At 32.6% G+C, this 26,063-nt stretch overlaps 1 protein-coding gene and 1 non-coding gene across 2 annotated transcripts; both read right to left on the bottom strand.

The window, feature by feature from the left end:
• Nucleotides 1-183: 183 nt before the first annotated feature.
• Nucleotides 184-2,964, bottom strand: LOC125052891 (6-phosphogluconolactonase). Its single transcript, XM_047653961.1, has 4 exons — nt 2,704-2,964; nt 2,234-2,434; nt 783-1,063; nt 184-638 (listed from the first exon to the last, which is right to left on the bottom strand). The coding sequence occupies exons 1-4, from the start codon at nt 2,819-2,821 to the stop codon at nt 537-539; spliced, it is 702 nt and encodes a 233-aa protein (XP_047509917.1). The 5' UTR covers nt 2,822-2,964; the 3' UTR covers nt 184-536.
• Nucleotides 2,965-3,547: 583 nt separating this feature from the next.
• Trnal-cag lies at nt 3,548-3,631 on the bottom strand. Its single transcript has one exon. It is a non-coding gene; the product is annotated as a tRNA-Leu (tRNA).
• Between the last annotated feature and the right edge of the window lie 22,432 nt (nt 3,632-26,063).

Below are 26,063 nucleotides of genomic sequence, written 5' to 3'. Positions count from 1 at the left end.
CTACACTAGAGCATAATAAATGACATTCAAAGATTTAATGGTTCAAATGCACATTTTTGCTTACATATGATAAAATATGTTATGTTGAAACAGATTACATTATGAAAAAAGTTTTTAGGTTGCAATGGCCAAAACTGACAGGCATACATATCAGTTAGTATGTATTTGAATAAAACTTAATAATTAATGCAACAAATTTAATAACAGTAAAGTACAATAAAAAAATATATCCCTTAACACTATTGTGCTTAAATCATTTCCGTAGTTATACTTGGCCCGATACATCACAATTATCACATATTTAGATTTATAATAAAGTAATGTAAAAAATTATGATAATCCATGTTATTTATAGATTCAATGCAAAATGTCCCTATTCAGTTTACTAAATAAATGCAATTTAGTCACTTCAGTTAACAAAAACTTCCCATAATTCACGTCCTATTAGGTTATAGGTCTATATTCTATATATTTTTTTTGCCTTATTTAAAATTTAAAGATCGGAATTCCACAGTTAAAAAATTTTTCTTTCATAGTTATAAATATTTTGCGGCTGCGGCATCAACTATCCAATATACAGAACCATGGATTGGTTTTACTCTTGCAGCAGGTAAGTCATCTTTATCTTTAAGAATTTTCTGAAAACGTGAATAGAAGTTAAAAAAAAAATTAACATAATAAATTAAATACTACATACCTATTATAGAATAAGAATACTTAGTTTGAACTATACTTTGTATACCATACAAAGTATTAACTTTTGATACATGTTTATATCTAACCTTGATCATTTCCGCTTTTCCAGCTCCACTGGCAGCAAATATGCAATTTCTAGCATTGTTTATGATAGGGTAAGTCAGAGTAATCCTTTCAGGAGGAGGTTTTGGAGAATCAGTTATTGCAGCAACTTTCAGATTTATTTCTTCCAATAAAGGATGGTTAGGGAATAATGAACATGTGTGACCATCTGGGCCCATGCCAAGTAGTAGGAGATCAAATATAAATTCATCACCTCCAAATGCATCTGTTAACTTTTCAGTATAATCCCTTGCGGCTTCATTAGCTGAAAATACCTTAATTACAGATGTTGGTACATAATGGGTGTCCCAATTAGAACGCAATTTTTAAATTTTAAATAAAACAGACATTTAAAAAAAAACGTGAACCTTTATTATATCGTAAAGTACACAGAATAAGGTTATGTATGGAACAAGATATCGTGCAGATGGCCGCCACGGCTTTGCTGGCACACACGCGATCTTTTAATGAAATTTTCAATGACCTTTTTGCATAAATGCTGCGGTATTTCATTAATGCAGCGTCCAATTTCCTCTTTTAAGGCTTGAGTCGTCGTCGACTTATTCGCGTAAACCATCGACTTCAAAAAATCTAAAGGTGTTAAATCGCACGATCTAGGCGGCCAATTCTGGTCTCCAAAACGCGAAATAACACGACCGGGAAATGACTGATGCAGCAATTGAATTGTTTCTCTGGCTGTATGACATGTGGCGCCGTCTTGTTGAAACCACATTCCCTCCACATTCATTTCTTCAATTCTAGGCAAGAAAAAACTGGTTATCATTTCACGATACACCATTGACTGTTTGCGCTTGACCTGCCTCATTTTCATAAAAAAAAGGTCCAATGATTTCTCCAGCCCAAAAACCACACCACACAGTGACACGTTTTTGCTGAGCTCGGTGTCGAATTGAGGTGGATGGAGCAGCTGCGACATTTTCGGTCGATCGACCTGGTCGAAGGCGCGTTGTTGTCTTTACATCACTAACAGATCCAGTTTCGGCAAATTTATCCATTAATCTCTTTACAGTTGACTCTTTTGGAGCATTATTGTGACCCCAAATTGATCGCAATTTGCGAACTGTAGCCGCAAAACTTTCACCTTTTTGGTAAAACAATTTCACAATGAGAATACGTTGTTCATTCGTGTAGAGCTCCATTTTTACTAACCAGTAACCTCGTACCTTCAGCCTTCTACTAGCAAACAATAACAATTGTTGAAATGTCAAACAATGACACTTCGAATGGCGCCAAATTTAAAAATTGCGTTCTAGTTGGGACATCCTATATTACTTATTGTCAAAAATTGTGTGTATGATAAAAGCATAATTAAGTATATTTTTGTTTAAAGAAAGCATAGTTAAGTATGATTTTTTTAAACTAACCAAGTTTATTTATTCTGTTTACAATAAAAGGTTTAAATTTAACAACTTACCACTAACTCCTTGTTTAATAGTAATAAATTGTTTTTTATCCAGCGATGTCTTTGGTATTAGTTGTCTGCTATATACTCCAAATGTAGAATCCTCACTATCTTCTGGCACAATTCTTTCATCACAGAATGCTAGCACCCATTTAGACCAGTCTGTATTAACTTTTGGTAGTCCTTCGCTTAAATACTTAACCACGGAGCCACCTGTAGTTTATGGTAATAATTGTTGTTAAATGTTAATAATAATAATTTAAGAAATAGCTCAGTTACTTGTAATTATTATACCAGGGTTACAATTTCAGCTAATCATTGTCAAGAAATTCGAGAAAGAAATAGTGAAACAGAAAAGTGTATTCTCTCTACAAGATACCCAACAGAGGTCTATTATATATTTTCGATATATTATAATAACAACACCGCCGGTTATTGTTTTCAAAGTATTTTATCTATATTATAAAAATTAGTAAATTTACCTGATAAACCGATATAAAATTTTCCGCGATTGTGAATAGCATCGTTAGAAATTTTTTCTATGTAAGAAGATAACTTCTTGATTATATCTTGTTCATTTGCTACAGTTATTGTAGTCATATTTAAAAATTACAGGATTATTTATCCAAACGATTTCTACAAAACTCAAATTATTATTTCTTTGAAGGTTATTTCAAATTAAAGGTTATTTTCAATCAATTTAAGTATTAACACAGCAAAATATTGTCAGTGTCCAGTGATGACCTCAGAGTCCCTAGAGCACACTGCACACTGCACAGTCACAGATATACACACCGTGACGCTGCACAGTGCAGTCTAGGAAAAGTTTCAACGGTTAACTACAAGTACATGTTCCAGATAATAGTCTAATTGGAGAACAAACTGCAACTATCTAGTTACAAATCAACAAACAGGATAAGTTATGTTGAATATATATATTATTTAAACTTTTACATTCGGCGTTAGTTAATAATTAAGTCGACTGCCATGCTTGTTTCAATTGTACTTTTTACTTCGGTAATATCTAGATGGCGCGATTTTAAATATATCAAAGGAAGTCGCGGCTAGGAAAAACTTAAATTTTTCTTTTCTCTTTCTATTTTTTCTTTTCTTTTATATAAAATATAACAAGCACGGCTACAAAATATAACAAGCATCTACAGATGAAAACTTACGAGAATTATACGGTTCTTGATGAGGAAATTTTAAGGAATGCTTTAAAACTAAAACTGACAAACTGCCAGGATTTACTAAACATACCAGTGTTACAATGAAAAAAAAAACGTTTTCATGGACCATCTAGGAGAATACAACAAAACCGATATTTGTCAGAAGTGGGATTCGAACCCACGCCCACAGAAGTGGACTGCGACCTGAACGCAGCGCCTTAGACCGCTCGGCCATCCTGACTTGCAAGATACTAATGAAATTAATTTTCTATACATTCAGAGATCTATAAATAACACATTATTAGAATTAAAAACTCCAAATTAAACTAACAATGAACATTAAAAAAACCTAAATAAAAACGTTGCGTTTTCTACAATCAGTTTTAGATAATCTTAGAAAGTAAACTATATTTCCTAACTAAACTAAGTAAATTTATTCGTGTTTCACTGAATTTACAGGAAATGTTTTAAAATAAAACTAGTAGAAAATAATTATTTTAATAGTCTTGCTAGTGCTTAGCACAGCTTACATTGTCTCATACGCATCACTAGATGTCAGTCTACACATTTAAATTATGTATAGTGAAAGTATAAACCGATCGTAGCGGTTGTTGACCGTCAAACTATTTGCGTATGATGTAACTAGTGTAATATTAATAATGTTAAACTTTTACAAGATACGATAAGAATTTTTGAATCCTGTTATACCTCTAAATTAAACTTCTTTAACGGATATAAAGTGATTTTATTACATTATTTACATAATTGTATTTTAATATGTAGTTCTCGCGAAAACCAAAGACAATAATTTATTACGATTAAACATCTTCACCAAGCTGTAAGAAATATCAAGATAGCATTTTTTTTTAAATTCTTATTTCGATATTTGATTAACATTTTATGTCACGAAGCGTAAAGAAAACTTCTACTTGCTAAAGAAAGCTCCTACCTAGGTAGTAGATATTAAACGTTGAACCGAGCCCCATATAGTAGTTTATCATATTAATATTATTTTATTAACGTATATATTAGCATAATAATTTTACAAAAATATTACGTAGATACTTAGTAAACTGTCCGCAATCGGGCGTGTCGCTGTATAGTACAGGATCCCACCGCTTGATTCTGCATCTATCTATTTTTTTAATGAAATGAATGTTATCTATTTCAGGTTGCCAAAAAAAATAGACTCAATTAGCTGTAAAACAATTTTGTTGATATAAATAGCAACTACATATATGTTTTTTCATCAATATCGGGTCATTTTAAAGGAAATGATGTAAAGATATAAATAAAATAGTTGTCAGTCTCTCTCAGCGGCAACGTTAGGGTTGCCAGGTGTAAATAGGTATCTAACATGGATCTTAGTTTATTATAGTTAATAAGCGAACTCTTTTAAATCACCCAACTTAAACAAAATATGTACTGACTTATTATTGTATATATTAAAACATAATTGTGGTCACTTTCGTACTACATAGTTTGTATAAATACATATTATTCACGGCTTCTTAATTCTAAAAGTTCAAGGGTAAATAAGATTTATTAGGAAATGATTATAGCTATTAAAGTATCTGAACATCTGAGATCGATTTATTGATATTAAAAATGATTATACGAATTCAATAGGCTTGTATGAATTAGATTGGTCTTAAAATAAGTTTTTGAAGCGTTAATAAGTCATGAGATTCAGATAGGCCAGAAACTGATCATATTACTCAGTATTACCCACATTTTAATTCTTTGCTTTAAGAAAGTCAAAATTATGAACCTCAGTAAAACTAATTTGACCCGTGAAGGCGGACAGGGCCTACTCTTCACCAAGATGTATTTTAAGCTTAACGAATTCTGGTCTTATAACATATCAAACAGCTGCTGTTAGATATATTTCCGACCTAATTAAACTTTGAGATCTGATTTTTTAATTTTTTCATTGAGTGGGCATGGGTGTCATAACATCACTTAACATCACACGAGCCTGTCGGACGTCTATTCCCTGTAAACTACTACATATAATATGAAAAAAGGCCCATCTTGGCTCGATAAACGTACAATGCTTTCAAATTAATCTGGGTATTTTACGCGTATATATATCTATTTTGTTTATCACAATGGCGTACCTTATATGAGAATCTGCAAACTATAATACTATGTGGTTAAAACGGAGAACTCTTATCTATAAGAAGATAAGAATTGTTCCATATAAACGCTGTATAAACATCAAATTAGATACTTTATGTGTGGGCATTATACTACTAATTTCCTATAATACAGAAAGCACTCATATTATGTAGGTCAAGTGTAGCAGGCTCACATGTAAGGTTATATGAGTTAATGTGACAGGACTGGTTCGTTTTTTGCAACTAGTTAATTGTTCATAAGGCTGCACAACAAAGTGTTAAGAAAATCGCATTAAGCTACTGCAACGTGGAATGAAAGAGTCAAATTAAGAAATAATATTAAAAGCTTGAAGAAAATAACGATTAGTATTACAGTACTAGAACAGCAACGAGAGGTAAAATGTTATACAGGAAACGTAAAATATTACTATAGTTAGTCAGGCAGAAGGTTTGAGAAAATTATCAAATAAATCTAACACCTACCATCCCTTATTTCAGACATAGCTCTTTGTTTGCCTTAGGGTCCGTTTCACAATGTATGGATAAAGTACCAAATAGCTATGCAACATATACATTATTTGGAAGATAAATTGTTCTATTTGACATTCATCGGACTCATAACTTTTGATGGAATTTATGTGACGAATAGCACTATCTGTCAGTCGTGAAACGCAACAATAGTGTTTATCCTACAAATAAGTAATAAATAGCTAATTTGGAACTTATGTAGAACTTATCCTTACATTGTGAAACAGACCCTAAATATTTTATATATAAATTTGCGATATGACTAAGAGCTAACGATAAAATTATGTCATTATTTGTAGCAGTCATAGGTGGCAGCTAGCGCTAATGCCTGTCAGTAATAAAAAAGCTACTGAGAGGTCACCTGATCCTGAGGTCGAAACGAGGCACTTGTTGCGACCTCGGCTGTAGCCCGCGGGCGTATGTGATAAATCGTTTATGGAAAAATTCTTATACGTAAACTATTTAATTATTACATGTATTTTCAGCTATTTTTTTCCACTTTGGCAACCTCCATCGCGGGTGCGTCAGCTATTCGATTAATAGTTATATAAGATCTATTGAAAATAATGGCAATCAATCGGAGTAAATGTAGTACGGACCCGGACTATTTTGGCAGACTAGGTATTGCATTCTTTAAAAAATATTGCAGTATCAAATATAGTCAAAAACCATTTGTCTCGGACGGCGCAGGAACGGTGTAAGTGAGTTAGCGCAAAAAATAGACATTTTGCTTGCGTTGTCGAAGTAAAGCTTCTGGCTTCTGGCCCGTGTTTCTATTATATTGTAATATATATTTACATTGTGTGAAGTGAGTCACACAGGCTCGTCCCAAACAACCTTGCTCATCTTAAAACATCACGACACAGCGACATCAAAACATTAACTATTTACACTTAACGTATAATTTATACATTTAGCTTGAAGTAATACGTAGTACATTTCTTAAGCTAACGGACCTATGGTTAGTGGAGCTTATGATTACTTTTATTTATTGGAGAAAGTTTGGGTTTCGATAGGTTTTAAAAACTTCCTTTATAAACCTTAGATTCGCCAATAGGTACTTTTTGAGTACAATATGGTTTAACATAACGTTGTAATATGCATGAAGTTTTCAATGTAAAACGAACTACATGGTAAAACAAAAATATCACTAATTTCGAAAGGATATATATATTAGATATATAGACAACAGATGTATATTAACTATTTAAAAAAATGTGTAGGAGGGTCTCCGTCCGGTCCGGTCTCCTTTTTTATATTATGGCAATAGTTTTGACTTTATGCCAGTTTCAAGTTAAAGGGTCTCCGAAGTTTAAGTTTGCGCAACAAATGTTTATTAAAAAGTACCAACACCAAGTAATTACAACAGTTCAAATTTATGGAAGCAGTAAATATAAAAAAATAGAACAAGTTATACAACCCAATCCATATAAATAAGTGACCAAGATTTCTAGACATACTCCGAAAAATTCTAACCACGTATTTTAGTCCTCGATTGTTTCCTAGGAATAATGAAATACGAACCCATGACCTCGGATTCAACTTATGAACTACCTTAAGACCTCATATAGGCTTTCAAGCTTTTAGTAATCAGGTAGTAGGGTCAGCACACACGGAGCTTATACGCAACGTGCCGCACCCAGCGACACACATTCAATATCTCGAAATGTGTACCGTCAGACTAGAAGATACTAATTAAAGAGATTCGATAATGAAAAACGATTATAGTATTAGTCCAACTAAGAGCTTTTAAAGCAAACTTGTTACTCGTCTTTAGGTTTATTTGGAAATGATTGCAAAGGACGGGGAATTAATTTCACGTAAGAGGATTTTTATAAATTATCCTAGGAAGATATTTATTATTATATTAAATATTTCATCTTATAAAAAATATATTTCGAACCGGTAGTTCCTGAGATTAGCATTCAAACAAACTTATCTTTATTTAACTTTAACTCGCTACTTACGTAACTTTTATTCATTCGATAATTATTAAAAAAAATTGCTTAATTTAATATTTCTTCTTATTTTATGCTGTCGTTATATACTTACAAAGATTGATTGAGCTGATATCGTGTGTGACGGCTGCGTAGCCTTGCGACCGGTACCGGTTCATATGGGACTTTTCGCTATTACTACATTTTCGTCACTTAATAGTTTAGTGGTTAGCACTAGAGGTTTGTGAATAATTAAAAAGAAACTGTTAAAATAGTAGGTAAAAATAATTCTGAATTGATTTTTGGAACCTAACAAAAGCTTTTAATATAACTTAGATAGATTAATATATTTACTCGTTCCAAATATCGGAACAATACGTAATAGAACGATTTTATTAAAATAGCGTTCATATGTTTGGGAATGTGTGGTATGGGAAAGTAGTACCTTGCATTTGATCATAATTTTTCTGTAAATTGTCTTTACAATTACTTGGAAATTATTGTTTATTATTCTATAGATATGATATGAGTTGTAATCTTACGTGATTAAATTTTGATCAACGCACGGTTTTACGGCACTAATTAGCAAAGATCATACAGATAGTCAACGAATAAAAGGTAATACAATTTACTAACAAACACATACACAGTAATATATTCGACAAAAAGATTATTTAAATTCCTATACTTAAATGCTCGAAGAATCATCGGACAAGGAAAGTTTGATGAACTTAAATATATCCGAAACTCATTTCGAAATATGATTCACATAATCGTTTTAATGGAGTAAACATTGTTTTATTGCCTGTATTACATTAAGAATAAATATAAAAATAGAAGTCTTGTATTGGAGTTCAAAATTAGATCTAAAAGGACGACAAAAGACATCATTAATTACACATCTGTGTTCAATCACAACCTATTCAAACATGTACATGACCCACATTCGAGGTATGGTGCGACACGACACCATACAAGTTGGATAATCCATTTAATATGGCCTTAGATTCTAATTTAAAAAACAAACAAATAAAATATATAAATACACACATGACTCCTTTATATGTTATTATTTGTTTGTTAAATAATGTTAATCTTACCTGCGAAAATAGAATAAAATAAAACATCAAATTTTGAAACGATAATTTAAAAATGTCTAAAAATACGTTGTATTTAAATAAAACTATTGTATGATAAAGCTACGATTTCGAAGTACCATTTCATAGACAAAAGCATAAGCTTATAAAACTTTGTAATATCTTATTTACTTTATTATAATTATCATAATAGCTACAATTAGATAGATAGTTATTACCATTATAATTATCATAATAAGTTTTATTTACAAGCGTCCTTATGAAAACCTAATTTATTATAAATCAAACAGTTATAAAAGACCATAAGGAAACGATTTTGTATTATACATAATTATTAATTATCTGATCTCATTTTAATAAATAAACCTTTGATACAGTCATCAAATTAATAAGAGCAGTTTAGCCGATTGATTATTTAAATGTAACAAGTTTATATGTTTGCCTTCAGTTTTATAAAAATACAAATACGGATATACATATGTTTATTACGTTTAACCCTGACACAATTTATTATATGTCAGGTTCAAGAGCTACACGTAATATGTTGTTATATGTATGCCACTAGCTTTGCCTGCGAGTGCGAGTGCAATAACGTAAATATAAATTTAAAAATATAAAGAGAAACAATATGATCGTTTGTTTATATATGTCGGAGCATTACTGTCAGTTGTCATTATCATTATATCTCACAGACTTTATAAATACCCAACGACAAAGTCAAATCGGTTCAATACCGATTCGAAACGCCATTGTTGCGACATGTATAAATTCTACTAGTATTATGGGTAAATTTTAAATTATTTGAGGTAAGTAAATTTTTTTAGTAACCCAGAAGAATTATGATAACAGAAGAAAAGCACAGGAATTATGTTTAGTTGATAACAAAAATATTAAGTAAAAACAAACCCAAAAAATGTACTTGTTAATGACTTTTTGATATAAATAAAGCATTCAAAAAAATATTGTTCTCGACTGCTACATAGGCAGGCTAAGGATGATAATGATATGTATTTTAATTTCAATACCTTTACAATGTTGCCCTGTCTCTTGATTTGCATACAATGATGATGTAATATTGGAGTTTTAAAATATATGTAAATAAAAAAATACTCTTGCTCATATTTGGAGACCTTGCGGAACTTTATTATAGTTTAATTTATTATTTTTTATAATTTTGTATCAATTTATTATGTTATTAATATTTTCAAAGCGAACCTTTGCCGAATTTAAAGCTAGTAAAACGTCTTCATATAGAAAACATAGTACGTACGGTGTAGGAAAATTTTGTGAGGAAACCGGCAGGTCTTAGAACTAAAAAGTCGACAGTGTGTGATCTCAAAAGGTTGCTCACCTACTGATCGACTGTCGACTGTCGGCTGTCGACTTTTTGGGCATGGCGGTTTCCAAACGATGTTTTCCTTTAACGTACGAGCGAGTGTTAAATGTACACATACAGAAAGTCCATTAGTGAACAGCTGAGATTCGAACTTACAACCTCAGAGATGAGTCGCACGAAAGCTACTAAGGTCAACACCGCATCGTGAGGATTTTAAAATTGGTTTAACCCTCCAGGCCGCATAGCACATAATGGCGGTGATAGGCTGTTAACGATAAAATAAATATATCAATAATTAATTATGTAAGTCTTTAGCGAAAAGCGAAAATTGATTTGATCGTAAAATGAGTGGCGCGTTGTGAAACACGCACTCGTATGCACGTGCGTTTCGACAGTACCGTGACTCCGGATTTAGTGTTGTCCCTGTTATAATCGATTCGAATTTACATATTACTTACGCATCGAAGCGTGCGTATCGACTGTGGAACGTATTAGATACATTTAACATTCAATATTTAACTAAACTATGTGATAGTTCAGTTAGTAGCATATGAACTCTTTTGGACTTAAACTATTTTTTCTAAGGATTGAACTAGAACCAGATCGGGTAATACGACGCATGCGATAACACAACAATAAAATGTATTTAATTGACATTTCCAAATCAATTATGTATATTCAAATGTACCTAAAACTTGTTTTACCGGAAATGTAACCCAAGACCTCTAGAGGTGTGGGCATAGAAGTCAACATATCACGAAGAAATGAAAGTGGTTCATAAATATTGAAAAGAAAACCTATAGATTGTATTTTCAATAAAAATTAATATTACCTAATACTATTTCTAAATTTTGTTTTTATTGTTAATAAAGATAGGATAGTTGGATAAGTTAACATACACTTAACTAATATTTCGTTTAACTTAAAGTGGTATTTTAGTTTAATGTTGATATATAGGTGGGTATTGTTACTATAAGAATATAAATTAAGAAAATACATACATATAAACACTTTGTTACTTTACATTACTGTGGTAATGTACTATACATTACTATGGTAATGTAAAGGTAAAATGTAAATGTATTGCTAAGGTAAAATAATTATATTCGAAGGATGCATGAAGCCATAGAGTAAATAACTGACATTCTATCAAGTGTATAGTTTCCATGATCAGAGTACCTACGGAATGTAGTGCTACAAAATCGTAGCTAGCGGTCGTAGCTTGCTACGTTCTTCCATTTGTTAAAATTAGTTTATTAGAAGATGCCCAAATTTAATGTCCTCAAATGAAAGATAAATGATTGGAAAATGGAAAATAGCACAGGACACTTTAATCACAGATTAATTATACTATGAAACTAACATCGATACATATTTTAAAACGTGAAACATCACTAGCAACAGGGCGACAGGGCGTGGTCGCAGCACACATGCATCGACACATGTACCACGTGTAACGTCAGACTATTAGTTGCGAGACTAACACTATGTATTTCATCATATAAGGTGAAGGTTTAATTATTTTTGATTTTTAAAAAGAATAAGCATTTCATTTGAGGGCGGAATGTAAAAAAAATATAAGAAGTACAGTCAGTATAGCTTTTAGTAAGAATGCTTCCATTGGAATTTAAAACTTTGGCCTCTCTTATTGTTATATTTTTATTAACTATATTATACCGTCACAAAGTTGCGACATTCATTACTACGAACGGGGGGAAATATTAGCACCTGTCTCCGAAATTCTGCAAGTGGCGAGACTCCACGGGGTCGGACTGCGGTCGACTAAATCTAGCCCAATTTAAAAGGCGAGACTATAGTTCGATCTGATCCATCGCTTGCAAATAATTAATTAAAATATAATGCTCAAATTCAAACATATAGTACTGTTCTCACCTCTGGCTGGAAGCTCCCCAGTCACAGCTTATTCCACTTGATCGCATTCATCCAAGAGTAGTTCAGATCGTCAAACGTCTTCAAGTGTTCAGAGGAGTTGTTGGGATTAAGTGAGTTTTATTATCGGACGTCACAGGCAGAATACGAAATTCCACTCGTATCAACTCCACCTCCATCGTTCCACACACAGAGCATTTATAAAGGCATTTTGCCGCGCACCACTACTGTGTCGCCCGTCGAGGTATTTCCGAACCAATATCACGTAGGTTCCTTCAAAAGCAAACCAATTTAAGAATTGGGGAATTGAAAAGGCTGGCAACGCACTCTTGAGCCCTCTGGCACTGAGAGTGTAAATATACGGCGGTATCACTTAATAACAGATAAGCGACCTGGGCACAGTTCTTTAAAAAAATAAGTCTAATTGCATACTTTTAAATAAAGTACTATTTCGTCTCATTCTGTCAAATTATTACGCTGTGATAAAAAGTAGGTACTAGTCTAATGTATGAGTACGACAACCATATGTCACAAATGTATGATTTAAAACTCGCTAAGTCTAGAGTCTGAATATCTAAACCCTTCCCTCTCTTATTATGTTGGTTATTATAAAAAAAATGATTTCTTACTATATCGATTTAGTTCAGATTCGTGTTTTTGCTGACACTACGCAAGTAATTATCATTACTGTATCAGTTTTAAGATAAATTGTAACATTCAGGAGCTATTGCCAATATCTAGATCTGGATCTAACGTGTTATACACGTAATACTGCCATGAATTTGATTTTTTAAATAAATAAACAAAAATTACTATTTACTTTTTGGAAACTAGTTTAAAATATCTGCAACATACAGATGAAGGAAAGTGGCTTTTTTAAGAAAATTATATTTGTACTTAACCTTCAGTAATGTTCGTATTACACGTTAAAATATTAATTACTGTTCAATTGTCGCGTTAAAACTCGAGTATGGATGGACTGATGGGTAATTCTGATTTTGAAATATTTGTGGAAGTTCAGTTAAGGTTTAAACAGTGGGAAACATAAATAATAAGGAAAGAACAATACTAAAAACGACAATAAAATTGTCTAATAAATACTGTTCCTAGCTGGGGCTCATATATTTATTCATGACAGAAATTTGTGTTTCATAACTGTAGTATGAGGTTCGAGCTCTTTAGTCTTTAAAAATTTTGTAGTAAGTTTTATCACAAATATATTTGTGATACGTTCACCGGGTCATCTACTTATTAATAAATTTATAACAACAAAACTCATGGTTACCTTCCGAAACCACCATGCACACATATTTGCGTCAATTTAATTAAAATTAAATGTATGGAAATTGAAAGACACATACGCTGAGTGAAATATCTAGGTTAGTTAAATGCTAGCCATTAGCCCGTTCATAGCCGAGTAGTATTCATGTACATTGTTCCTACATTATTGTCAGATTATGATCTGATTGATATGGTATTTCGTTGCGTGTGGCTTGACATATTCTAAAATAACATTATATTAATTAGTTGTTTTAAATATGTATTATCAAAAAGGTATGAAAACGTTATTTTATCACGAAGATATTCTTGTCATATATGTTTGAATAGACTTTGAATTTGATTGAAAATAAATTTTCGTGAAGTATACATACGTCCTCTTTGGGATAAAACCAAAGACCATAGATTAGAGCTCTATAAATATGTATACTATAATACTTTTCGTTACCAGCCAATTAAAATACTAAAGTTGGGCAATGGTAGACGCGTTATAATAATTCATCTTTGCAATGACATGTATTGTGCTATTTAAAACATGTACTATAAAAGACTCATCAGGTTGCGCAAATTTATATGAAAAAATTAAAATAGAATTCATTTGATTTCGTAATTGATACGAGATTCATAGACAATCAAGTTTTAAAAACATTGGTTGTTGCTGTTTCTTGTTTTATATAAGGTTTTTTAAATGAAGTTTAAAATTCCAGTGTTAAGAATTGTGTGTGCTTTTAAGTTTATTTATATAAACTACAAGCGAACACAGTGAACCTTTAACCTTGAAAATTATATACCTAATTGAAATCCTCGTGAACCATTGAAAATTGTGAAAACCTCAATAAATTCCGTTTTTCGTTTTTGAGTTTATCGCGTACAGATAGACAGATAGACGCAGTGAAAGACTTGTTTTTATTAAATATAAAAGCTAGACATATGCCGTAGCTGAATCTCATCATTAGGGCAGCGTTAGTGAAATAAGTTTACGTACGTTTTTTCTCCATATTACTTTGCAAATTAACAAAAAGCATTTTTTTATGTAACAGGCAAACGGGCAGGAGGCTCATCTGATACCGCCGCCCGTGCGCGGCAAAAACTACCGTAAGAAACGCTTAGGTGTGGAACGGCGGAAGTCGGGGTGAATTTAAATTTTTCGGGTTACATATGACACGATATAACTGGCTTTCTATTTGAAAATATTTTATTAAATCTGTTCAGAAAGTCCGTTAAAATATAAGTATAGATGCATAGCAGTGTTGGCCTAGTGGCATCAGCGTGCGACTCTCATACCTGAGGTCGTAGGTTCGATACCCGGCTGTGCACCAATGGACTTTCTTTCTATGTGCGCATTTAACATTCGCTCGAACGGTGAAGGAAAACATCGTGAGGAAACCGACGTCTTAGACCCAAAAAGTCGACCGCGTGTGTCAGGCACTGAAGGCTGATCACCTACTTGCCTATTAGATTTAAAAATGATCATGAAACAGATACAGAAATCTGAGGCACAGACCTAAAGAGGTTGTAGCGCCACTGATTTATTTTTATAGATGCATAGCAGTAGATACATGAGTTATGTAATAAATAAACTCCACTTTCCATTTAATACATATGCTAAAAATGTACTACATCGGATGTCCGATTCAGACACGGATATTGATTGTTTTAACCAGATTAATAATGTTAAATAGGATTTTAGAACTAGAGCATCGATCTCTTCCAGTTGAGCCAATTAGGTACAGCACATTTTTATATTACGTAGTCCAATGAACGTACATCATGACAGAGCACTTATAAAACGTAGTAAATAAAGTATTTGTTACATTATTTTTATACGAAAATAACGTTACTAACACGGTACTTACTTATTGAGATCCTTATTAATAAGGCCGTTAACGTTGACTGGTATATAGAACCAAATTTTCATTCCGTTGCCGTCTAAATTTTCTTTCGGTACGACTTTATTTTGCGGAACTAAATATAAAAGTCTGTGGAACTTACCAGAGAACTTACTTACATAATGATGAATTCACATTAAGAGTAAGAAGAGTAATAAAAAATACGAATACTTTAAAAATGTATTGGTTTTGGTGTCAAAGTTCGATTCTTAATTTCATTCCAAATTCCTTGAATCCTTTAGGATCACTTACGCATTCTACTGCGTACAGTTTCAATAATACCTTCTACTGGACGTCTAAATAGTGCTTTCGATGTTGTGCGTAGTGAGATGGGTGTCCAGCTTGTTCCATTATAATAAAACATATTTAAACGAATATTGAAATGTTTCTAAATCATTTTTATAATATTGTTATTCGACATCTGATAGTCTATAACTCTATAGTATATATAAATAAAATAAAAAAAAATAAAATATGTTTATTATGGAACGTAAGATACATGTATCACTTATTCCACGTCATTAAATTTGAAGGCATCCCTACTCATCGGCAAAGAAGACAGAGGGTGTAGGCCGAGAGAAAAAGCCGGCGTAAAAAACTCTCGGTACTCTTTTAAAACAGCAAATCATCAAACAACACTTATTTATAACAAATATCGCAAATTAATTAGAAGTAGCCTGTCTAGCACTAGTCCCAGGCCCTTTTATCAATTAGATAATCGTTGACTTTATAGTAAGCCTTTTTACACAGCTTTTCTTTAATACATTTCTTAAATTTATTGAAAGGCAGTGATAAAAGAGCTTCTGGGATTTTATTAAAGAAGAGTATCCCTTTCCCCAAAAAAGAATTACTAACTTTAGATAGTCTAGTACGGGGAAATTGCAGCCTGCGTTTGTTCCGTGTATTAACATTGTGCGTATGTTCTATTCTAGTAAACTTATCACTATTTTTGTATACATACATAATATTTTCATAAATATATTGCGAGGGAAAGGTAAGTATATTAATTTCCTTGAATTTATCTCTAAGAGATTCCCTACATTTTAAATTATAGATTGCACGAATAGCCCTCTTCTGCAGGATGAAAATAGTTTCGACATCAGCAGCATGACCCCATAATAATAAGCCATAAGTCATTAAGCTATGAAAGTAACTAAAATAAACAAGTCTAGCTGTATCGACATCAGTTAGAGAGCGAATTTTTTTAACCGCGTAGGCTGCAGAACTAAGTCTCTTCGCCAATCCGTTAATATGAGGGGACCACTGAAGTTTTGAGTCCATGGTGATTCCGAGAAATACAGTTGTATCATCCAGATTCAATTCCTCACCGTTTATAATTGGTCTAGTATCCATAATCCTTGAATTTTTTGCACAAAATTTAATGCATTTTGTCTTTTTTGCATTAAGTAGAAGGTTATTCATACTAAACCAATGGACAATCGAAGACAGAGCATTGTTCACATCGTCAAAATTTGTTATTTGTCGTTTGATTTTAAAAATCAAGGACGTGTCATCAGCAAACAAAACTATCTGATGTTTTCTCTCTACCATGAAAGGTAGATCATTTATATAAACAAGAAAGAGGAAAGGGCCAAGAATTGAGCCCTGTGGTACCCCCATATCTACTGCCGACCCAGAGGACCTCTTACCATTCACTTCAACCTTCTGAGTTCTTCCGTGTAAATAGGAAGTCAGAAGATTCAGTGCGGTATTCTTGATGCCATAATGGCGGAGTTTCCCGATTAAGGTCTCGTGTTGGACACAATCAAATGCTTTGGATAAGTCGCAGAAAACACCTAAAGCGTCATGCGACTCCTCCCAAGCCTTAATTATATATCTATATAACTCAACACCGGCATCGGCTGTCGAGCGACCCTTGGTAAAACCGAACTGATTATTATGTAATAATTTGTTTACGTTAAAATGACTTACCAGTTGATTTAATATAATTTTTTCAAATATTTTACTACAAGTAGGTAGTACGGAAATTGGTCTAAAGTTACTGGGGTCGGACATACTACCTGCTTTAAATAATGGAATGACTTTACTATGTTTCATTAGATCGGGAAACTCGCCACTTTTAATACAATTGTTGAAAATTATAGCTAGATGGGGAGCAATTACATCAATTATGCTACTAATTATTTTTACAGAAATACCCCAAAGATCGGTAGTGTTCTTTATATCTATGGTTCTAAATATCCTCACTATATCGTCGGCACCAATGGGTCGGAATGTAAAACTGACCTTGCACTCGTTTACATTATATAGTACATAGAGATTTGATAAAAATAATATCAATCTGACTTTTACTTTTTAATCTGTACTAAGGCAATCAAGAACATAACAGAAAGGCATAAGTGTTTAAAAGTCAATGTTCACGTGTCAATATTGTAAATAAGCTTATTGCACAGCATATGTGTAGTGTAGTGACAACGTACCAGAAGTGTGTCATGGTCTACCACTGATTTTTAAAAAAGAAACATCTTATTGGCACGACATATGGAACTTTGTCGAAGTCACTACGTAATCCGGTTCATATGTATAGCTTGGATTGTTTTAAACATTAACTTCGACAAGGTACTCGATTGTAATGGAAATAAATCAATGTATGAACGGTGTAATTATCGGTGATTTTTTCGATAAGGTAACACAGGGTTAACAAGTTGGCGGGATTTTTAATTGCGATCCTATTTTGACCTTCGATTGTTTAGGAAGTCGATATATAATCGATCATATAATCTTCTATATATCTTCTTATAATAAAACAAGGTCGTAGAAGCATTACCCTCTTGATCCGAAAATTCCTACTAAATCGTTACTAAAATGTAAAAGGTTAATCTAAAAATAATTTAATCTTAAACGGTTGTCTTCCAAATAAGGTTTCGTTCGACCAGCATTTATACAGCTAGTTACTCGTAATCTGAGTGAGTATTTTTACCTTCCGGCGTGAAAGACCATTCTAAATTTTAGCGCACGGCCTGATAAGGTTATAATGTCGTGATCACTGATATTTTTGTAGTGAAACTTCTTTAGGCGCATGAGGGTAAATTTTTTTCGGATGAATAATATTAGCGTCACGAAGATGTGCAGCGTTTATGTCGAAGGAAAAGGAGAGTCTAAACTTTTAGATTTGTATAAATATGAACAAGACTTAAAAATTTGTTTGCCAAAGATGTTTCACTTCTGAAATGTGTCTTTGAACGCACGCACTTTTATTATTTAACTATAACATAACATAATAACTGTGATCAACAGCTACTGCCACTTAGACACTGTGAAAGGACAAAGTCTCTCTTTCTCTTAGACATTTTGGTGAGTGTGCATCGGTGCTCCATCATCTTTTCACCACCGCCCATCCAGGCGCTCTGCTGGGTTCCATTCTCATCTGGTTGACGTTTCGAGGGCCTGCCGACCCGTTTCGAAGCATGGCACCGTTCAAGAAAAGAGCAATTTATGCCATTTAGGGTCTGTTTCACAATGTATGGATAAAGTACCAAATAGCTATGCAACACATAAATTGTTTGGAAGATAAATTCTGCTAGTTTAAATTTCATCGGCCTCATAACTTTTGATGGACTTTATGTGACGAATAGCGCTATCTGACAGTCGTGAAACGCAACAATAGTGTTTATCCTACCAATAAGTAATAAATAGCTAATTTGGAACTTATGTAGAACTTATCCGTACATTGTGAAACAGACCCTTAGGCTGATATACTTATGAGTTATGACTTATCTTAGTTTCCACGTCAGTTTTTAGATACAAAAGAATAATTGAGCTTTAAAAACATTCTTAATTAAAACCTTGAAGTCAACATTTCGATATACTAATATATCAATCAAAATGAGACAGCTATAATCAAATTAACTGCTGTTTGAGCGTAACTATTACCTCCTATAATTATATTAAACTGATAACTATCAGGTGTCGGTGTGATACTTAACGATCATAGAGCGATAATAGAATTTAACTTCAGAGAAAACTTTGTTTAAAAAATATTAATTGAAGATTTTTTGATTTGTCGTTACTCCGTATGCAAACGGTTGAGATCTCAAAGGGCACGGCTGTGAAATGGTTCCAGAATAGACGAGACCATACGTCAGTCTCTCATATATTTAGGTATGAAAATATACTAAACAGTATTAAGAAAAACAGTGGCGCTAAGCACTTTACCATACACATACTACACCCCATGTTTCCTTACACCGTATGCTAGTACGTAAAATCGATGTCGCGACTAAGTTTAAACTGCCTTCAAATCAATATTAATATAAAATATTTTCTAGGAACAATTTCAATAATGATCATTATTGTTGTTTTTTACTTGACTCCTTCCTCCTTCCTTGGTCCTAGTGGCTTCAGCGTGCCACTGTCATTCCTGAGGTCGTAGGTTCGATCTCTGGTTGTGCACCAATGGACTTTCTTTCTATGTGCGCATTTAACATTCGCTCAAACGGTGAAGGAAACATTGATAGGAAACCGACATGTCTAAGACCCAAAAAGACGACGGCGTGTGTCAGGCACTGGAGGCTGATCACCTACTTGCCTATTAGATTGAAAAATGATCATGGAACATTTGGGACGGCAACTTTTTCGCTTTTCTAGCGTTTCTTGGGTTCCAATATAGCCTTATTATTTTTAAAGTTATTGTATGTTTTAATATAATAAAATATAGGATGCTTTATTTAGAAAAGGTATAGTCTTAGTATGTATTACTTCGGAGGCTGTTAATGTGTTATGTCAAAATAGTAAGTACTTTTTGTACATTAGTATAATCTATGTATCGTAAGTGACACGTCTAACGCGCCATTGACATACACATTTCCTGCGCGCGACCTCACATAAATTGTGCGGAAACACTGTCGGTGAAAGATAAGAGTAACGATAGCAAATAAATATATCATTAAGTTTTTGATATAACTTAAACAAATACTAATTTTAAAGTGAATTTTAACCTAGTAATTATTTTATTAATAATTAAACTTAAAAAGTTTTTAATGGTTATCTTAAATCTCAAAAATCTATTCAAGTTACTAACTGAAATTTAAATTTGTAACAAAGTGAGTAATTGAATGTTTAAGCAATGAATTGATATTTTAGTATATTAAATAAATTGCCTTAATTTAATGTTAATAAAATTATTTTGCTAACCGTACATGACCTTCCACAATGTCACACGAAATGACAATAATATATTTAATATTTACTCGGTTGTTATTTTACAATATGACAATCATATAAAAAATTATGTTACCAAAATTAATTCAAATTCTTTTCTTTCCTTATCTATTAGTAGTTCATTGCTTTCAAGCATATCTGGTATAACTTCTAGAAGCGTCTACACACGGCTCTAATTTCAGTGGCGATGTCGGGTCAATGGTGGTGGGGATGAATTCGGCATTAGCATACACAAATAAGAGTAAGATTTGCCTAAACACGAGGCGATCTAGGGAGAGATCTAGGGGTGCTCCCCACCACTTCCCCAATATTGCCTTTGATTTTAAGGCCGTGTGTAGACGCTTTTTCCGATGTCTTTTGTTTTTTCTTATGATAAAAAATAGTATATAAATAATTTCGAAACGTTGTGAATAAAGAATGCACACATAAACAAGTTAAGACGAAATACAAAACAATAAAATTGCATAAGACATATAGTCTTTATGTCGCAATAACATTCCGCCTTTCTACATTACTATACGGAATTGTAGAAAGTAAAGAAACAGTTATTCTGTAATAAACAGCCCACCTGTTTTAGAATAGGTAACGAGAAAATTCATGTTATTTCGTCCTTTATACAACGTCGATTAAACTCCGAGTCCGAATTCTCCGTTGTTACATATGGCCAATTCTTCTGTATGGCTGTGAAGTAATTGAAGAAGATACCCACCGGCGCTTAGAAGCATTTGAGCTGTGGTGCTATCGTTGAATGCTTCGTTTAAGCTGGATCCAGAAGGTCAATAACGAGAAGGTTCTCAAACGAGATGGAATGTCGAAAAAACTTATGCAGAACATTAAACAACGGAAGGTTGCGTACCTGGGCCACGTGTTGCGCCATGACCGCTACCACCTCCTTCAATTAATTATCAAGTAAAATCCAGGGTAAACGGGGTGCTGGTAGAAGGAAGAAATCATGGCTTCGCAACGTTAGGGAGTGGACGGGTATTGCGACTGCAGAAGAGTTGCTGCATCTGGCACAGGACAAGACACGCTTCAAGAGACTAACGGCCAACCTCCAGTAATGGAGAGACACTAAAAGAAGAAGATATCTTTTGTAAATAAGAATAATTCTCGGTACTATTTCAAAAAGATTTCATTACTTATATAATTTCTTTTCTTACAATAAATTTCACAAAAGAGATTGCTACTTTACATGAATTACAGCTTTTAATAGCAGCAATTATATAACATTATATTGAATTTTTTACAATTCTAGTGAATAGGTAACTGAGGTTTTATGATTTGTCTCACTTATGTCATACATAATTTTTTTGTTAAATAATAGATTAAATTTAATTAAGACACGAATTAATGAGCAAAAACAAAACTTGCTGCGTGATTTATCATACTTCATAAATATTTGTAAAAAAAGTTGTCAATTGGCGTAACCGATTCTAGTAAGTTTGAACAAATGTTCTTCAATCTACATTATTATTTACCGCAAGAGAAGAGCTCTCAATACCAACGACATTCAAACCGCAGTTACTTCGTAAATTAAATGTTTCATAGAAAACAAATAACAAACAAGGCAACAAGAATATTATTAGAAAACCTTAGTGTGTCACGTATAATATGTATGACGCGTTTCCTAGTTTTAGCAATAAACTTTATTTATAGGATTCCTAGGTCATGGAAGGGCCTTGTGAATTGCAAATGCCTATTGTGATAAAACGATTATAAATTACTGTTTACATATGGTTTACATGTATACGTAGAATAAAGATAACAAGTAAATAGCATTTGAAAATTTTCCATAAAAAATAATTTTAGTTAGCGGTTTGGATCTTAAATCATAAACGGGCTTACTTCTAGTTTTCGTGTGATAACTGGTAGTTATTTTAAGATTCTGGTAATCATGTCCTTGATAAGTCCTTGAAAATTCATTTGTTTTTTCTTGTTTTTTTTCCGCATGAAATCAGCCAGTTCTCTTAAAGCACAGACAACTAAGCAGGTTCTATATCTAGTAAAGCAATCCTAAGCTTTGTGAAAATGAAATTGTTTTTTAAAAATTAAATAAAATCGTTGAACGTTTACACAAAAATTTAATTAATTTAAATGCCGAAAATAGTTGATATTAAGAACAGTTGCCCTTACTGTAATTAAAACTTTTACTTTGACCTACACATGAAGGTCGGTGTACCAATAGTTCTGCTGAATAGCTGGTTTTTCCATACTAAATGTATTTAGGGTTCTGCAAGATTGGAGTCCTAATTCCACGGTCATTAAAGCTGTAGAGTTGACAAAAATATTGGACCTAATAAAATGGGTTTCAGAAACAAAACTAATTCCTTCTTATTTTGAACATTTCAACCCAGGAACGACAAACAATACAAAGCGACATGTGATCATTTATAATTCATAATATATTGGTCTCATTTTAGTCTTGAAACAAATATCTACTTTCGTATAAAGAAAGTTATTTCTATGTGTTAACTTACAGTTTTGAGTGTGTTTATAATTAATTTTACTTAAGGTTACAATTTATTAGAATTTGTTAGCTTCGGCGTAGACCTCCGCCAAACCTTGCCATACACCCCGTTTATTTTTAAATATGTACGGAACTAAAATTCAAATTAATGAGCACTATGCTGGCGACGCGATGTCTTATAAGCTTCTAAGAGCCGGTTGAGGATAATATGTGAGATCGAGTCGATAGTATATCGCAATAATCTGGTTTTAATTTCGTGTTTTCTAAGGACTTTATGACTTATATCAAATGTAAATTCGAATTCTAGTTTTACACGTTTAGAGAGCTTATTATGATAAAATCCTGAATCTCCGAAAACTTGCCAAATAATATATTTTTGTAAAGGTTTTTAATACAAATACTAAATAACAAAATTGAGCGCGAGCTTTAGTGGGCGAACCTTATCGAATGCTTGACTATAATTTTGTTGAAACGTGTGAAATTTTTAATTAAGCAAGTGTATTTAAAATTGGAAATAATTAAAATATTATGTTTTGTTCGCTTTAAATTTTTCCCTTTTTAGTCCACATTTTATAACTTTATAAATTCGTGTTTGATGATCGACATCTGCGAATAAGTAAAGCTCAAGTAAACATTCCCTCAAAATTCTGTCTCAGTTTAACATAGATTTTGTTTTGATTTCCGGATTTGCCCTCAAAACTAATCATTGATTGACGTTAAATAAATAGATGTAGTCTTGTCGATGGTGATTAGAAGCCGATGTCTCTAGTATTTTAAAAGACAAAAATAAAACATACAGCGCAAAACCGATAACACCCAGGCGTTCCCGTTAATGCAGAGGTCATAATAAATTTACATTAGTTTACGTAACAATCATGCATTAACTACATTAAGGCTTATCGTAAAAAAACAATAAATTAGCCATAAAAAATAAAGTAACAACGTCGGCACTTTATAGTTTGCATTGAAGTGCGAAATAAAACGTTTAATATTTTATTTAGTGTTTAATTGTATGAGATTTTATCACCGTGTTATAAAAATATGAAAAATAAATTATGTATTCGACGATGTAGGTGGCCTCATGATAGGTGTTCTTAAAATGATTTATATACATATTTTGAAACAACCATACAAATAAATAAAATACATAATATATACATACATACAAGTAAATTACAAGAGAAACTCACTTCATTAAGGAAAGTCGCTTAGGTGGCGCAATAATCACGGATATTGAAATACAGCTATACCCTGCTCCCGTCTAGAGCGAGCCAGCATCTCCCGGACCGACATACACACACACTCCCAGCTTCACTTTAATAAGAAGAACCCCAGGGCGCGGCGGGAGACGCCAAATACCGCCCACCAGATCTAGCTAATACAATAATAAGCCACTGTCTAGAAAATACACTCCCCTGCAGGAGTAGACTATATAGGGTCTAATTTAGAAATAATAAGTTGGCCCGGCGGTGTAAATTATGCAATAAAAAATTAGATACATGCACGTTAGATTTTTTGATTGTTATTGCTTTTTATTTACCTTTAAAATATACCTATTTATTTAATGTTATGTATTGTCAATTATTTATTATCGAAAACATTGATATATATTATCTTTACGTTTTTGTGAATGTTTTTTCGCACTTACGGCATATGAGCGTATCAATATAATTGTGGCCTGTAGGTGAACAACATTATACCTGTATTATGCATATGGACAATGATTTTTGCTAAATTAAGTTATAAGCGTAAGCGTTCTTTAATTTAACTAAATGTACACCTCAAGTCAAAACAAAAAAAGGCTTTACTAAACTACTACAACTACGCTATTAATGTTCTATCTCTCTTCTTCATCATTCAGATTACAGACACGCTGGGCTTATAATTAAGGTTTATTACTACTAGGCTTACAATTCCTAATCCTAATCGTAAAAATCGTACGTATCAATGTAACAATTTATTAAGATTAAAGTTCGCACGTGAAAAATAAACTTCTTATTGAAGATACATTTAATTGGAGGGCAGTTGTGTTTTAAGCAAACTTGTCTGTTGTTTGAAGCTATCATAACGCCTACACAAAAGCTCTCATTTTTATACAACACCACCGTAAATGATAATCGCTTAAAAATTTGAAATTATAAGTTTAAAAATAGAATGAATGACAGTGAAGTTTTATGCCGCTAGACATCCGGTTCCTATTTTGAAAATTCAAACGCGTTCGCATATTACTCGTACCGAAAAGTGTAAGTAATGTACTCATGTGGTGTTGATCTTGGCCTTATTATATTTTGGCATTGAAAGTATCGCAAATGGTAGTGAGTGACACGTCAGGTCGCTCTTTACTTTGATATATGGTTGTATGTCTGTCTCTTAACCAGAGGTCATATAAAACACCAAGCTTTTGAAAAACGGAGTATTATTGTTCTCCTTGAATTCCGTGTGCAAAGACAACAATACATGTGTTTGACACTATTCTCATAATAGTACCTTCAATGACTGATATACAGTTTTGCGATAAAGAAATCCAATATTTTCAAATGACATACTAAATATTAACGCACATCATGGGCGGGTACGCAGCAGGTAACCTTTTCTATAAAAAGTATTATTCTTAAAAAATGACACTCAGATGAGAACGTTAAGGAAAATAATCAAAGTTTTTAACGTAACAACACTCACCTGACTTGTAAAAAATATATAATCTCATTCAGGTCTATGGTAGATAAAAGCCGACTGTTTCATTGTGATCTGTCGATCAAAGAGGTTGAGTTTGTAAGTAAAACATTGTGAACAGTTATAACAAAAACAACAATTATTATAATAATTTTATTATCACATTTTTCTTTTTTATTTATCTTCGAATTATGTATTTTACTCGTAAATCTTAACGCGTCTTATAATATTTAAAAGAATTTTAAAAAATACGATATCAAAAGGATATTAAAATAAT

This window comes from Pieris napi, chromosome 10 (genome assembly GCF_905475465.1).
Source record: "Pieris napi chromosome 10, ilPieNapi1.2, whole genome shotgun sequence".
Taxonomy (NCBI): Eukaryota; Metazoa; Arthropoda; class Insecta; order Lepidoptera; family Pieridae; genus Pieris; species Pieris napi.
This window is presented reverse-complemented; position numbering and strand designations above follow the sequence as displayed.